This window comes from Hemitrygon akajei, chromosome 1, assembly GCF_048418815.1.
Source record: "Hemitrygon akajei chromosome 1, sHemAka1.3, whole genome shotgun sequence".
Lineage (NCBI taxonomy): Eukaryota > Metazoa > Chordata > Chondrichthyes > Myliobatiformes > Dasyatidae > Hemitrygon > Hemitrygon akajei.
The window spans coordinates 136,877,749-136,894,245 of record NC_133124.1 but is presented as its reverse complement, the minus strand read 5'-3'; the positions used below and the strand labels follow the sequence as shown (position 1 = coordinate 136,894,245).

The window sequence follows — 16,497 nt, the reverse complement described above, 5'->3', positions numbered from 1 at the left end:
ATATTTCATTAGGGGTTTGAGAAGACTTGGTATGTCATCAAAGACATTCACAAATTTCTACAAGTATACCATATAGAGCATTCTAACAGGTTGCATCATCATCTGGTATAGAGGGGCCCACTGCCCAGGATTGGAAAAAGCTGAAGAAAGTTGTAAACTCAGCAAGTTCCATCATGGGTACTAGCCTCCCCAACACTGAGGACAGCTTCATAAACCAATGGCTCGAGAATAGAGGCATCAATCATTAAGGATCCCCATCACCCAAAAACATTCCCCCCCTTTCATTACTACCATCAAGGGGAGGTACAGAAACCTGAAGATACACACTCGACATTTCAGTAACAGCTTCTTCCCCAGTGTCATCAGATTTCTGGACAATGAACCATGAACATTACCTGCATTTTTTTTTAAACTACTTTTTTTTATATATACATAGTCTTCTTGCTGTAACTTAAATATTTTTAAAAATGTTTGAAATATTGCGGAATATTGGTAGCTTGGGTTTGCTATTTGGAAGTTTGGTTGATTGCTGAGCTTGGCAAAATGTCTGTAGACATTTTGGCTCCAATCAAGAAGCCATCATCAGTGTGCCGTTGAGGGTGCTGTCTCCTCAGAATGCTGGCTTAAATACTCCTCCGGGGTCTGAATGGATGTTGATTAGACATCCTGTTTCAACTGGCTTGTTCAAAAACCCTGAACTGCTTAATAGTAGAAGATTCTGATTGGTTACAAGGGAAGTTCCTTGGAAAAGTTTATAATGTATTGCAATGTACTACTGCCATTAAACAATAAATTTCACGACATAAGCTAAACCTAATCTTGATCCTGTATGCAAGTGTCTTACTACCATCTCAACTGCCTGGGTTGCCATTTTCAGGGAACATGTACCCTAAGGCTTTCTACAATACCCTCACAGTAAATGGCACGGCCCTGAAAACTTCTGCCCAAGTTAACTTTTCAAAATGGAACTTGTCAGAGTTAAATTTCATTTGTCAATTCTTGGTCACTTCATCTACATCCAGTTATAATTTTCAATTACCTTTACTGTCATTAGTCAAAATGCTGGAGGAACTCAGTATCTCAGGTAGCATTTACAGAGGGAAATGAACAGTCGACATTTGAGGCTGAAACCTTTCATCAGGACCTAATGCAGGGTCTTGGACTGAAACATTAACTGTTCATTTCCCTCCATGGATACTGACTGACTTGTTGAGTTCCTCAAACATTTTGCGCATGTTGCTCAAAATTTCCAGCATCTGGGGCATCTCATGTCTGTCTGCTACATTGTCAATTTATGCTATCTTCAAATTTACTAAACATATCTGAACAGCAACCATCCACTACCACAAGATACAGATGCTGCAAGTGTGACAGAGGTACAGTTTGATAAGGGCGGGCATAACAATGGTACTTCTTTGGGAACTGTTCAGTTCAGCCATATGAATAGAACTTAGACCACCAAATAGTCAGTGGGAACTTGAGATTTAGGTGTGTAGAGAAACTACTCACAGTAATAATAAAATGGCTCTATTAGTGGGAGATTTTAATTTCCACTGGTATGGATTGGACTATTCAGTGTTAAGGACCTGGGCAGGGAGCAGTTTGTAAAATGTGTCCACTAGGAAAGTTTCCCTGGTCATTTAAAAGCACCCTATTCGGGTGGGTGCAATACTGGATCTCATGTTAGGGAACTAGGTAGGATAAGTAACTGAAGTGGCAGTCAGAGAGCACTTTGGCTCGAGTGACCACAATTCTGTGGGTTTTAATATAGTGATGGAAAAGAAAACAGGACCACCGATTAGGGTCCTAAACTAATCAGAAGCAGAATTTTAGGGAAATTAAGCAGTATCTAGAACAGGTTGATTGAGCGAACTTGTTTGAAGGGAAAGGAATGAAGAGCAAATGCAAGGCCTTTAGGAGAGTGATAGCAAATGTCCAGGAGCTCAATGTTCCTGTTAGGTTGAAGGGTAAACTTGATAAGTTTAGTAACCTTGGTTGATAAAAGATTGAGGTTCTTGTCAAGAAAAAGGAATGTACACAAGGTTTAGGAGGTTGTGACCAAGCAAATCCCATGATTACTATAAAAAGACAAAGAATACTGTTAAGAGGGAAAGCAGGGAGGCCAAGATAGGATAAGAGAGGAATGTGGAAAGTAGGTAAAGGAAAGTCCCAAGAGATTCTATAGCTATGTTAAGAGTAAAAGGAAGGCAAGGGGAGAAAGTAGGTTCCTTAGAGATTAGCATGGCTGCCTATATTTCAAGCCACAGGAGATGGGTGGGATTTTTAAAGAATATTTCTCCTTGTATTTGCTGAGGAGAAAAGCATGGATGCTAAGGGATAAGGGAAATAAGGATGTTTTGGAGAACATCCATAATATCAGGGAAGAAGGACTTGCAGCCTGACTGTGCACTAAGGTGGATAAAACCCAGAGCTTCACTGAGTTCATCCTTGGACTTCCTGGGAGGCTGGAGAGGGAACTGTGGAGGTACTTGCAGAAAATTTGTACCACTGTTAATACCGGAGTTCCATAAAACTAGAAGGCGTCTAATTTTATTTTATTGTTAAGGTAGCAATAAGCCATGGAACTACAGGCCAGCCAGACTGAAATCAATAATAGGAAAGTAATTGGAAGGGATTCAGGGGGACAGGATCTACCAGCATGTGGATAAACACCTGATTTGGAGTATTTTTTTTAAAAAAAGAGTAATCAAAATGTAGATGAGCACGTTGTCCAGTTGGGACTTTAGCCAGGCCTTCAACAAAGTCCTGCATGGTAGCTTGGTCTGGAAGGCAAGGTCCCGTGGAATCCAGGGAGAACTAGTTATGTGGATTCAAAATTAGCTTGAAGCTACGAAGCAAAGGGTGACGGCTGAATGTTGTAATGGAGACCGATGACTAGTGGTATGTCTTAGGGGTCAGGATTGGGACATTTGCTAATCATTACTTATAACGATTTGCACATGAATCCACAAGGCTTGATCAGTAAGTTTGTGGATGACAAAATTATCTGGTGTCATTGATAGTGAAGAAGTTTATCGTAAATTATAAAAGGATCAGCTAAGGAAGATGAGAAGCGAATGACAAGGCAGATGGATTTGTGGTGTTTGTAATACTTCAGTAAGCATTCTTTGTGAAATGCTTGAGGCAGGTATAACTGCATCATTTAAGAAGAAATTAGGTAGGTACAGAATGGACAAGACTTAGAGGGATATGGGTTGGTCGCAGGAAATACGGACTAGCTGGGTGGGCCCTGCAGTCAGCAATGGGATCTGAGTTGAAGGACATGTACCCATGCTACATTACTCTCTGACTGCCACATCCCCTTCCTAGCCTGACTCCTTCCACAGTCTCTTCCAATCAACCTTTGCTCTTCACACAAAATACTAGAGCAACTCAGCAGGCCAAGCAGCATCTACGGAAAAAACTACAGTTGATGTTTCGGGCTGAAACCTTTTGGCAGGACTGGAGAAGAAAAGCTGAGAAGTAGATTTAAAAGGTGGGGGGAGGAGAGAGAGTGAAACAAGGGAGATGATGGGCGGGCAAGGAGATAACATGAGTGAGGGACAAGGGGATGGGAAACAGCGAAGGGGTGGGGGGCAGTGGAGGTACTACAGGAAGTTTGAGAAATCAATGTTCATGCCATCAGGTTGGAAGCCATGGACGGACATATTGGGATGGGAATGGGAAGTGGAATTAAAATGGGTGGCCACTGGGAGATCCCACTTTTTCTGGTGGACGGTGCATAGGTGCTCGGTGAAGCAGTCTCCCAATCTACGTCGGGTCTCACCGATATACAAGAGGCCACACCAGGAAGCACTGAACATAATATACGACCCCAACAAACTCACAGGTGAAGTGTCACCTCACATGGAAGGACTGTTTGGGGCCCTGAATGGTAGTGAGGGAGGAAGTGTAGGGGCAGGTAAAGCACTTGTCCCACTTTCAAGGATAGGTGCCAGGAGGGAGATCAGTGGGGAGGGACAAATGGACAAGGGAGTCGCGTAGGGAGTGATCCCTACTGAAAGCAGGAAGTTTGGTGGGGGGGGGGGGGAAGAGAGAGAGAAAGGATGTGTTTGGTGGTGGGATCCAGTTGGAGGTGGCAGAAGTTTTGGAGAATATGTGCTGGACATGGAGGCTGGTGGGGTGGTAGGTGAGGAGGAGAGGAACCCTATTCCTGGTAGCGTAGCGGGAGGATGGTAAAAGCAGTTGTGCCTGAAATGGAAGAGATGCAGTTGAGGGCAGCGTTGATGGTAGAGGAAAGGAAGTCCCTTTCTTTGAAAAAGAAGAGGACATCTCCTTCATTCTAGAATGAAAAGCCCCATCTTGAGAGCAGATGCGGTGGAGACGGAGGAATTGAGGGAAGGGGGATGACATTTTTACAAGTAGCAGGGTGAGACAAGGTATAGTCCAGGTATCTGTGAGAGTCTGTTAGTTGTGTTGCTCAGATTTCCAGCATCTGCAGATTTTCTTTTGTTTGTGATTTACCGTTGCTATTTCCAGTTTAATATCAAAATTAGCCTTGCCCCAATTTGACTAAATTGTGGACCTGTATTATCCTTTTTCCGTAACTATTTTTAATTGTAGTAGAGCGATGATACTCATCTCAAAGTACTCTCCAAACTACACTTCAATCACTTTCCCAGCCTCATTTCTCATTAACACATCAAGTGCTGTCCCTCTCTGGTTGAGTCATCTACATATTGACATGTCATCACTGGAAAAGGACCTAAAACAGAAGGCAAGGAGCAAAACTGCAAGTGACATAAGGAAAATTCTTTACATGCAGCGACTGTCTAAGATGTGGGATGCACTATTGGCTTTGGGGTGGTGAAAATGCACAGATTCAACTATTGCATTCAAAAAAAATGCAAAAGAAATACTGCAATAAGAGAAAGGATGGGGAGGCCAAACCAAAATGCCACCATGGACTCAATGGATTAGATAAATGGCCTCGTTCTCTAAGTAACCCATCAATCTGTCACAACATTGGCCTGAACATGCTAACAGAACTTACTTCTGGGCAATATCAACTAGAATACAAACTGCTGATTATTATGAACAATCTGTCATCTTAGACTACATTCAAATCTGTGAAAATCAAGAGCTGACAATCATTTGCACAATCATTCAGGAGATGCTACATTGGCACTTGTAAAATTCAACCCCGGAAAACACTTAAAGAGTCAGAAAACACTACAATAGGGAATCAGGGTCCTTTAGCCCAACTTGTCTTTGATGACCAGCATGTCATCTAAACTAGTTTTATTTACCTGACTGACCCATATCCCTCTGAACCTTTAATTCATGTACTGTCCAAATGTCTTAAATGTTATTTTTGTATCTCAACCACTTCTTTTGGTAGCTAGGTCCACAAATGCATCACCTTCTATGTGAAGTTTCCTCTTTCGCTGAAGGCAAGATGGGAAAGATTTAAAAGGTGTAAGCTCATTTGCTCTTGATTCCCTTCCTACAGGAAAAAGGCTGTATGCATTTACCCTTACTATGCTCATCAGGATTTACATGGCTCTATAAAGGTGAATAAAATCTCAATCCCAATGCTTCAAAGAATAAAGTGCTAGTTTGCTCAACTTCTCCCTTTAACTCTGGCTCTCAAATCCTGACCACATTCGAATACACTTTCTCTGTCCTTTTTCCATCTTAATGTCATCTTAACATTCATCTTTAACAGGGTTACGAATACACAATACTTGCACAAATGACAACTAACATCTTAATTCCTATACTCAATGCTTTGACAGATGAAGGCCTTCACCGTCCTGTCTACCTATCTTGTCCCCAAATACAAAAGAATCAGACTTACAAATATACCAAGGTTTCCAGGTGGAAGTAGGTTGAAAATGACCAGTATTGCTAAGTATAATCTATTCTATATGCCAAAATGATTTTATTTGGTGTGCTTTTGTTTGAAAAAAGAATGCTTCCTCTCCTCTCTTCAATCTGTCTAGAATCTAAACTGCCAATGTAGTGTAAAGAAAAATCAGATAATCTGGCAGTTACTGTTAAAAGCGCAAACTGAAACTAACTTTTTCTCTTCCCAAGTATTGTCTAGCCTATTCAGCGCTTCCAGCATTCTATTTTTATTTGTTTTCTTGATTCACAATTATTTTTTATTTTGATTCTTCTGCATCAGTGGGGAGATTTCAAACTCTATTTGCACAATGAAACTGCCAGTTCATCAGTGAGTCTCATGAATCACATTTCAAAACATTTAGCACATAGTAAAAGCTTGACTAGTTTGTAAATTGCAGATCAAAAGACCCAGCACAGAACTTTACAGGACTCACAGGAAAACTGAAAAGTGTGCAAGGCAAATTCATTGTACTCAAGGTTGCAGAAGTAATGCATCTAAATAATACCAGCCACTCAACAGCTGGAGAAATCAGAATCTACCCCAATTGCTCCTGATGTATTATTTTGTGTAAAGGTCTTCTTTGAGACTTGTTATTTCAAGAGGAAACCATAGTCAACCCATTCTACACTCACCTTCTTCACACTGAAGCTCACTCCTGAATTGTGAATTGCATACCTGCAAGATCAAGCAGTATTTCAAAGTTAATTTGTATTCCACTAAAAAAAAATCCCCCCTTATCCAACTAAAACATTAAAAATGTACTTTATCATACAAAGCAGATTGTGTGGAGAGAAATCATCTACCCAACACAACAAATAAAAACATCATTCATATAAAGGTTGGACATCCAGGATAACCTCCAAGAGCTGATACTTGAGCATAGAAGTGACAAATAAGGTCCTATCTGGACAAACCCTCCTGAAGGGATTCTTTTTCTATAGGAAGTCAGCCTACGTACGACAAGAATGGCAAAGATCACAGAACCATGTAAGAAACCCAGTGGAGTAAAAATGAAAGTCTGACGTTTTGCTTTCAGTGACAATGAGGATCGAAAGGCATTGTTGTGGAAACTATAATCTGACCCACACATTATTCCCTTGAATTGTTGTTCCTTCAGATTTGGTAATGCCACCAGCAAGATTTAAACTTAAGACAAGTGTGAAGCTACCAGTCACTTATTTAAACCTCCAGCATGGGTGCATTTCACTCTATTAAGTTGGATACAACATGGCTGATCTTCAGATTTAAAACCTTTTCTTCAGAAACATTTGACCGAATGCCATCTATAGATTGATAGATCAGTATTTTTCTTCTTCCAAGTACTAATACTTCTAAACTACAAAATAAATAACAAATTTCTAGAGTAAATAAACACGCACCATTGTTTTCCCTTCCAAAATAAACTGCATTTACAAGTTTAAAGATACTACAGAGATTCAAGCCTTATGGTTTAGCTTGAATGTGATCAAGATACAAGGCACATATTCCACATGCATTTGAGCTTTCTCTAAATTCCAAATATATACCTCGTAACTCAGTAAATCTTTATATCAAGCAATGAATTCCCTGCAAAATGAACTGGTGAACTTAAAGAGAAATTAGTAAAAAAAATTTTAAAACCTGCTCACAACTTCCACAACTTTAGAAAACTCATCACTGGGATTTTTCAGAGCCTTCCTTCGTGTAGCAATATTGTAGAAGAGGTCTTCCACCTGTAAGCAGATGTCAACATCCTGTTATTGCACCAAATATTTCAGTAGCGTCTTCAAGAAATCTCAGTACTATCAACTTAATTGGGCCTAACGGATTAAAATACATAACTAGTGTTATAGTCTTGATGTTTTACATCTATTACTGTAAACGGATTCAAAGACATAAAATGGGATTTGAATCACATATCACTACAATGTAACACTGCAATTATAGGTAACATTCCATTGATAATAATACACCTGAAATGTCAAAGGCATTTGACAGTTAACTTGGCATAAATACAAGTGCATGCTTATTTTACATCAATCTCTATAGACTTCAATAGTATCAATCACAAGCAAGCTTCTGAGGCCACCAGAAGGCAGAAATTTATAATGGATAGAAAGTCTCAAACAGAAATGCTCCTCAGCCCAACAAGTTCATACTGACCATTTTGTCCACCTAGCAAATCATAACTTTCCGCATTTGGCTTGTATCCATGTAAACCATTCTCTTCCATATACCTATACAAGTGCTTCTTAAATTATTCTACTGTACCTGCCTTAACACTTCCTCCAGCAGCCCATTCCATATACTTACAACCTCTGTGTGAAAAAGTTGCCCCTTCCGTGTCTTTTAAATCTTAACTCTCTTTTCCTATGTATCTAGTTTTGGACTCCCCTATCTTGGGAAAAGACTATATAATCATCCTCATTATCCATGCCTCTCATAATTGTTAACATTTAAACAGTAAGACCATAATATATAGGAGCAGAATTAGGTCATTTGGCCCATTGAATTTGCTCTGCTGTATCATGTTGCTGTGCCAACCCTTTAACCTACTCCACGATCAATCTAATCCTTCCCTCCCACATAGCCCTGCATTTTTCTTTCATCCATGTGCCCATCAAAGAGTCCCTTAAATATTCCTAATGCATCTGCCTCTACAACCAGCCCTGGCAGCATGTTCCACCCACCTACCAAGCTGTCTAAAAAAACCTACCTCACACACTTTCCTCCAAACATCTTAAAGCTAATACAAACAAAGAAATCTGCAGATGCTGGAAATCCAAGCAACACACACAAATTCTGGAGAAACTCAGCAGACCAGGCGGCATCAATGGAAAAAGTAAACAGTCGACCTTTTGGGCCAAGACCCTTCATCAGGACTGGAAAGAAAGAAGTCAGAGTAAGAAGGTGGGGTGGGGGGGGGGGGGGTGGAGAAGGAGGAGAGGAAGAAACACAAGGTGATAGGTGAAACCGGGAGAGGGGGGCAGGTGAACTGTAGAGCTCGGAAGTTGATTTCTGAAAGGGATACAGGACTGGAGAAGGGGGAATCTGATAGGAGAGGACAGAATGGCATGGAAGGAAGAAAAGGGGGAGCAGCACCAGAAGGAGGTGATGGGCAGAAAAGAAGTCAAGGTGAGGGGGGAAAACAGGAATGGTGAAGGGGAAGGGGGCAATTACCAGAAGCTTGAGAAATCGATGTTCATGCCATCTGGAATAAAAGGTGTTGCTTCTCCAACCCGAGTGTGGCTTCATCGTGGCAGTACAGTAGGCCATGGACTGACATGCTGGAATGGGAATGGGAAGTAAAGTTGCAATGGGTGGCCACCATGAAATCCCACTTTTTGTGGCAGATGGAGCAAAGGTGCTTGATGAAGCAGTCTCCCAATCTACATCAGGTCTCACCGATGTACAGGAGGCCACACTAGGAGCACTGATACAGATGCCCCTAAAAGACCTGCAGGTGAAGTGTCGCCTTACCTAGAAGGACAGTTTGGGGCCAGGAACGGTAGTGAGGGAGATGGTATGGGGTAGGTGTGGCACTTGTTCCACTTGCAAGGGCAAGCATCAGGAGGGAGATCAGTGGGGAGGGATAAGTGGTCAAGGGAGGCACATAACAAACAATCCTTGTGGAAAGCAGAAAGTGTGGGGGAGGGGCAAATAAGAAGGCAAAGATGTGCTTGGTGGTGGCTTTTGCAAGGGTAAGTACCAGGAGGATCATAAGTGCAGAGGAACAAGCGGACCTTAAAGTTATTCCCTTTGGTATTAGCCAATTCCACCCTGAGGAAAATCCCTGGTGTTCACTGTATTTATGCCTCTTACCTCCAATAGTGCAGGCAAAATCTATTTCATTTTGAGATAGCAAAGGTGATTGATGAAGGAAAAACAATACACATCTAAATGGACTTTAAGGCATTTACCGAAGTTCCACATAGTAGGCTTGTTCAGAAGGTAAAGGCAAGCTGGTTGAATGGATCCAAAATTTATCTTGGTGATACACGGAATAGGTTATGGTAGAAGGATATTTTTTTCTGATTGGAAGTCCATGACTACTGCTGCAGCATACAGATTGGTGTTGGGACCTTTGCTACTTGACATAGATTCATTACTTGGATGTGAATGTAGGAAGTATGATTAGTAAACTTGCAGATGGTGGTGCTGTGAATAGCAAGGAACGTGGCCCAAGGGCAAAAAGGACAGATCGGTTAAAAACAGGAGTGGAGGACTGATAGATGAAATTTAATCCCAACAACTGAGAGGTGAATCAAATGAGATTCTGCACATGCTGGAAATCTAGAGCAGAACTGGTGAGAGGTCTCTATCCATAATGTTGATTGCTTATTTCCCTCCATGTATGCTGCACAACTTGCTGAGTTCCTCCAGCTTTTTTAACAGGGCTGCAACTACAAACCCCATTTCCAGAAAAGTTGGGATATTTTCCAAAATGCAATAAAAACAAAAATCTGTGATATGTTAATTACGTGAACCTTTATTTAACTGACAAAAGTACAAAGATTTTCAATAGTTTTACTGACCAACTTAATTGTATTTTGTAAATATACACAAATTTAGAATTTGATGGCTGCAACAATTTGCAATTGGAAATTTTGTCCATACTTGCTTGATATAAGACTTCAGCTGCTCAACAGTCCGTGGTCTCTGTTGTCTGATTCTCCTCTTCATGATGCGCCATACATTTTCAATAGGAGATAGATCTGGACTGGCAGCAGGCCAGTCAAGCACACGCACTCTGTGTCTACAAAGCCATGCTGTTGTAGCCCGTGCAGAATGTGGTCTGGCATTGTCCTGCTGAAATAAGCATGGACGTCCTGGGAAGAGACGTCGCCTTGATGGCAACATATGTCTCTCTAAAATCCTAATATACGCCTCAGAGTCAATGGTACCTTCACATACATGCAACTCACCCATGCCGTGGGCACTGATGCACCCCCATACCATCACAGATGCTGGCTTTTGCATCTTTCACTGATAACAATCAGGATGGTCGTTTTCATCTTTGGCACGGAGAACTCGACGCCCGTTTTTCCCAAAAACTAGCCGAAATGTGGACTCATCTGACCACAGCACACCGTTCCACAGTCTTTCCGTCCATCGGAGGTGAGCTTGGGCCCAGAGAACTCGCCGGCATTTCTGCATAGAGTTGACATATGGCTTCCTCCTTGCGTAATACAGTATCAAGTTGCATTTCTGGATGCAGTGATGGACTGTGTTAAGTGACAATGGTTTTCCGAAGTACTCCCAAGCCCAGGTGGCTATAATTGTCACAGTAGCATGACAGTTTCTTAGGCAGTGCTGCCTAAGGGCTCGAAGATCACGTGCCTTCAACAGTGGTTTCCGATCTTGCCCTTTACGCACTGAGATGTCTCTGAATTCGCTGAATCTTTTCACAATATTATGTACTGCAGATCTTGAAAGACCTAAATTCTGCAATCTTGCATTGGGAAATGTTCCTTTTGAACTGACTAACAATTCTCTCATGAATTTTGGCACAAAGGGGTGAGCCACGACCCATCCTTGCTTGCAAAGACTGAGCCTTTGATGGACGCTACTTTTATACCCAGTCATGATACCTCACCTGCTACCAATTAGCCTGCTTAATAGAGCTCTTATAGATAGCAGGGTCAAGGGATATGGGGAGTCGGCAGGAATGGGATACTGATTGCATATGATCAGCCATAATCACAGTGAATGGCGGTGCTGGCTAGAAGGGCCGAATGGCCTACTCCTGCACCTACTGTCTATTGTCTATTAATGTGGAGTCCTCCAAACCGGTGTTACTTGAATATTCTGTGCACTTTTCAATCTTATTTTAACTTTGTCCCAACTTCTGTTGAGTGTGTTGCAGCCATCAAATTCTAAATTTGTGTATATTTACAAAATACAATTAAGTTGGTCAGTAAAACTATTGAAAATCTTTTCTTTGTACTTTTGTCAGTTAAATAAGGGTTCACGTGAATTAACATATCACAGATTTTTGTTTTTATTGCATTTTGGAAAATATCCCAACTATTCTGGAAATGGGGTTTGTAAAAACTGGAAGTGCAAGTCCTGACAAAGAGTCTGTGATGCAAACCATTCCTCTATTTCTCTTCTCACAGATGCAGGCTGACACAATTAGTTTCAGCAGTTTCTGTTTACATTTTAAGTGCAAAGTAGGACATGTACTGTAAACTGTAGGACACCAAGCAATGTCTATGAACAGAAAAATATCAGGATTCAAGTTCGTAGCTCCCTTAAAGTGGCAACACTGGTTGGTAAGACTATGAAGGCAGCATATGGCATATATGTCTATAGAGGTCACGGCACAGAATATAAAAGGGTTAAAAGTTATGTTGCAAATGCACAAAATAATGATTAGGCCACACTGGGTGCATTGTGTACTTTTATGGTGATTGTGGTGAAGAGGATGCAGGGAGATTCATGAGTATTTTAGTAGGAATAGATGATTCCAGTTATGGAAAAAATTGGATAGTAAAGGCTTGTTTTCCCTGAAGGAAGTTGAATGGCGACTTGATAAAATATTATGAAAAGCAAAGTTAGGGTAGACAGTCAAAATCTTTTGGCCTTATTTGGGCAATCAAACATTTTGGGACTCATATCTAAGAAAACATGCACTGGTATTGGAGGGAGTCCAGATGCTTACATGAATCTCAGGAATGAAAGAGTTAACATACCAGGAATGTTTGATGGCGCTGGGCTAGTACTCACTGGAGTTTATCAGAATGAGGGGGAGATCTCATGGAAACCTCCAAAACAGGAAAGGCCTAGAGAGAGTGAATGTGGAGTGGACATTTCCTATAGTGGGGGAGTCTAGGACCATAGGGCGCAGTTTCAGAACAGAAAGCTGCCCTTTTGCCAGAGGGTGGTGGATCTGTGGAATTAATTGTCACAGTCAGCTGTGGAGACCAAGTCACTGGGTATACTTAAAGTGGAGGTTGAGGTTTTTTATTAGTAAGGGTGTCAAAGGTCACAGGGAGAAGGCAGGAGAATGTGGTTGAAATTAAAAATAAATCAGCCATTATCAAACGTTGGAGAAGACTCGATGGGCCAATTGGCTTAATTCTCCTCCAATGTCTTATGGTCTATTAGGACATCGGCGAGAGGAAGGAGCTTTACAGGTGATGTGACGGACAAGTTGATATCTGGGACATGCTGCCAGAGGTGAAGAAAGCAGACACATTTGAGGCATCTAAATAGTCACTTAAATTGACAAAACATAGAAGGAAATGGTCATAACGCAAGCAAATGAAGTTACAAAAAGTCAGCGTGAACTTGGTATGCCAAATGACTCATTTTTGTGCTGAATGACTATAACTACATGCTCTACACCCTCCCAAAGGCACTCATATTCTTTCTACATTGATGAGCTGGATGCATAATTTCAGTTGTATAGAACACTGATTTGACCACAAATTCAAAATAACCTGCTACTTTTATAGTTTCCACTTCAGACAGCTCTCTAAACACATCCTGTCACTTTCAAACATCTTTGCACCTAAACACCATTCATACATAACACCTTGGAACTGTGCCTTCAGATAATACATCTCTTCTCCCATTTCTTTCTCCTGCCCAAAAAATATTACTACACACCAATGTTCCCTCTAATTTGTAATGACCATTGTTTGCAAAAATCCTGAATTTTATATATAGGAAGTATTCATTTTAATAGCTAGCAAAATACTGTCAATAAGAACTTTGACCTCCTCTGTGTTTGATTGTTTTCATTCTGGTTCATCAGCACTCTCACAAAACATTTGTAGCATGCCTATAGTGGGTTATGAAGAATTTTCTCACTAGAACTTTTGCACACCACCCAGATGTGATTTGCTTGCTAAAAGCAGCTCAGAGACCTCTGCCTTCACCCTGCCTTGTGCAGCTAGACCCACGAATTCCCGTCAGATTGCCAGCAGGTGGCAAGAGTGGGCTCCCTCACCTCTGCCCCTCAGGGCTGCCTCCGAAGCCCCCTCCTTTACTCTCTGAATACTCATGTCTGTGTCACCACTCACAGCTCCAACATGCTAATTAAATTTGCTGATAATACTACATATTATCTCAAATAATAACAAGGCAGCCTACAGAGAAGAAGTCATTACCTTGACAGTGGTGTCAAGAAAACAACCTCTCCCTCAATGTTGCAAAAACAAAGGAGCTGATTGTGGACCACAGGAGGAATGGAGACACGCTAACCCATATTGACATCAATGGATCAGGGGTTGCGAGGGTGAACAGCTTTAAGTTCCTCGGCATACACATCACTGAGGATCTCACTTGGTCTGTACAAACCAGCTGTGTAGTCAAAAATGCACAACAGCACCTCTTTCACCTCAGATGACTGAAGAAGTTTGGTATGAGGACTTACTACAGGGGTACAATTGAGAGCATCCTGACTGGCTCTATCACTGCCTGGTATGGAAACTGTACTTCCTCAATCGCAGGGCTCTGCAGAGAGTGGTGCAGACAGTCCAGTGCATCTGTGGATATGAACTTCCCACTATTCAGGACATTTACAGCGACAGGTGTGCAAAAAGGGCCCGAAGGATCATTGGGGGCCTGAGTTACCCCAACCACAAATTGCCCTAGATGCTACCATCCGGGAAACAGTACTGCAGCAGGCCACCAGACTGATTAATTCATACTGACACAATTGTATTTCTATGCTATATTGACTGTCCTGTTCTACACACTATTTATTACAGATTACTATAAATTGGACATTTAGATGAAAATGTAACGTAAAGATTTTTACTCCTTATGTATGTGAAGGATAGAAGAAATAGTCAATTCAATTTAAAAAGTCAAGTTTCCAACTATTAGAAAACAGAACAGCACAGCACAAGGACAAGCCATTTGGCCCACAATGTTGTGCTAAACCAGCTAAAAAGCAAATCAAACACACCCAATTGCTAATCCTCCTACCTACTCCATGTCCATATCCTTCCATCTTCCTTACATCCGTGTGCCTATCCAAATGTCTCTTAAAAGCCTCTAATGTATTTGTCTCTGCCACCATACCAGGCTGCATATTCTAGTCATCCAGGATTGAGTAAATAAAACTTACCCCTCACATGCCCCTTAAACCTACCCCACTTTCACCTTCAATACATGCCCTCTGGTATTAGACATTTCAAACCTGGGAAACAGATACACTCTGCCCACTCTATCTATGCCTCTCGTAATCTTGTAAACCTCTATCCGATCTCCCCTCAGCCTCCGACACTCCAGAGAAAACAACCGTAATTCATCCAACCTGTCGTGATAACACATGCCCTCTAAACCAGGCAGCATCCTGGTAAACCTCTTCTGCACACTCTCCAAAGCCTCAACTCCTTCCTATAGTGTGGCATCCGGAATTGTATGCAATACTTCAGATGTGGCCCAGTTAGAGTTTTATAAAGTTGCAACACAACCTCCTGACTTTTGAACTCAATGCCTCAACTAAAAGCAAGCATTCTATAAGCCTCCTTAAACACCTTATCAACCTGTGTAGCCACTTTTCAAGGAGCTGTGAACTTGGATCCCAAGATATCTCTGCTCAGCAAAACTGTTAAGGATCTTGTCCTTAACAGTGTACTAACTTCTTGCATTTTCCCTTCCAAGGTGTAACACCTTAGATTTATCTGGGTTAAACTCTATTTGCCATTTCTCAGCCCACATTTGCAAATGATCTACATCGCACTGCGTTCTTTAACAGTCTTCTACATTACCCACAACTCCACCAATCATGGTATCATCAGCAAATTTACTAACCCACCCATCTATATTTTCATCCAGGTCATTTAGAAACAGAAATATAGAAAACCCACAGCACAATACAGGCCCTTCGACCCACAATGCTGTGCCAAACATGTCCTTACCTGAGAAATTACCTAGGGTTACCCATAGCCCTCTATTTTTCTGAGCTCCATATACCTGTCCAGGAGTCCCTTAAAAGACTCCACTGCATCCGCCTCCACCACCGTCACCAGTAGCCCATTCCAATCACTCAACACTCTCTACGCACAAAACTTAGCCCTGATATCTCCTCTGTACCTACTTCCAAGCACCTTAAAACTGTGCCCTCTCATGCTAGCCATTTCAGCCTGGGAAAAAGCCTCTTGACTGTCCACACAATCAATTCCTCTCCTCGTCTTATACCTCTCATCCTCTGTTGCTCCAAGGAAAAAAGTCTGAATTCACTCAACCTATTCTCATAAGGCATGCTCCCCAATCCAGGCAACATCCTTGTAAATCTCCTCTATTTCTTCCCATTTGCAAATTAGTCCACTTCTTCCCACTTGCAAATTATCCAGCAAATTTTGCACTGCAACAATATCTGCAGGTAACATCAGTTTCTGTACTGTACATAAATACTTGCAATTGCACATTCCTGACCTCATGGGATTTCGCTATAGCAATTTCCAATGTTTCATTAAGCCATTCTACTTTAAGTGAACTAGTAGTTCTTTTGCACTTCACAATCTTTGCTTCTTTGGAATTTGACATAGTGAATCAATAATTTCTTTAGTAAAAACATATAAAAATCTAGTTCTAAAATCTGCAAATCATTCAAACTCCACATTGTCAACACTGTCCGCATCAGAAACCAGAAAAGGAAATGCGACAGCGTACGATTGTGAAATGTA

The 16,497-nt window shown here is 41.4% G+C and overlaps 1 protein-coding gene across 1 annotated transcript in view; it reads right to left on the bottom strand.

Annotated features, from left to right (window-relative positions):
• mlh1 (mutL homolog 1, colon cancer, nonpolyposis type 2 (E. coli)) overlaps positions 1–16,497 on the bottom strand; it is a 102,906-nt gene that overhangs the window by 49,993 nt on the left and 36,416 nt on the right. The window contains exons 6-7 of the mRNA XM_073052169.1: positions 7,493–7,584; positions 6,505–6,547 (exon numbers count right to left, since the gene is read on the bottom strand). Of these exons, the coding sequence (XP_072908270.1) occupies positions 6,505–6,547; positions 7,493–7,584 (135 nt within the window). The remainder of the gene's footprint in view (positions 1–6,504; positions 6,548–7,492; positions 7,585–16,497) is intronic.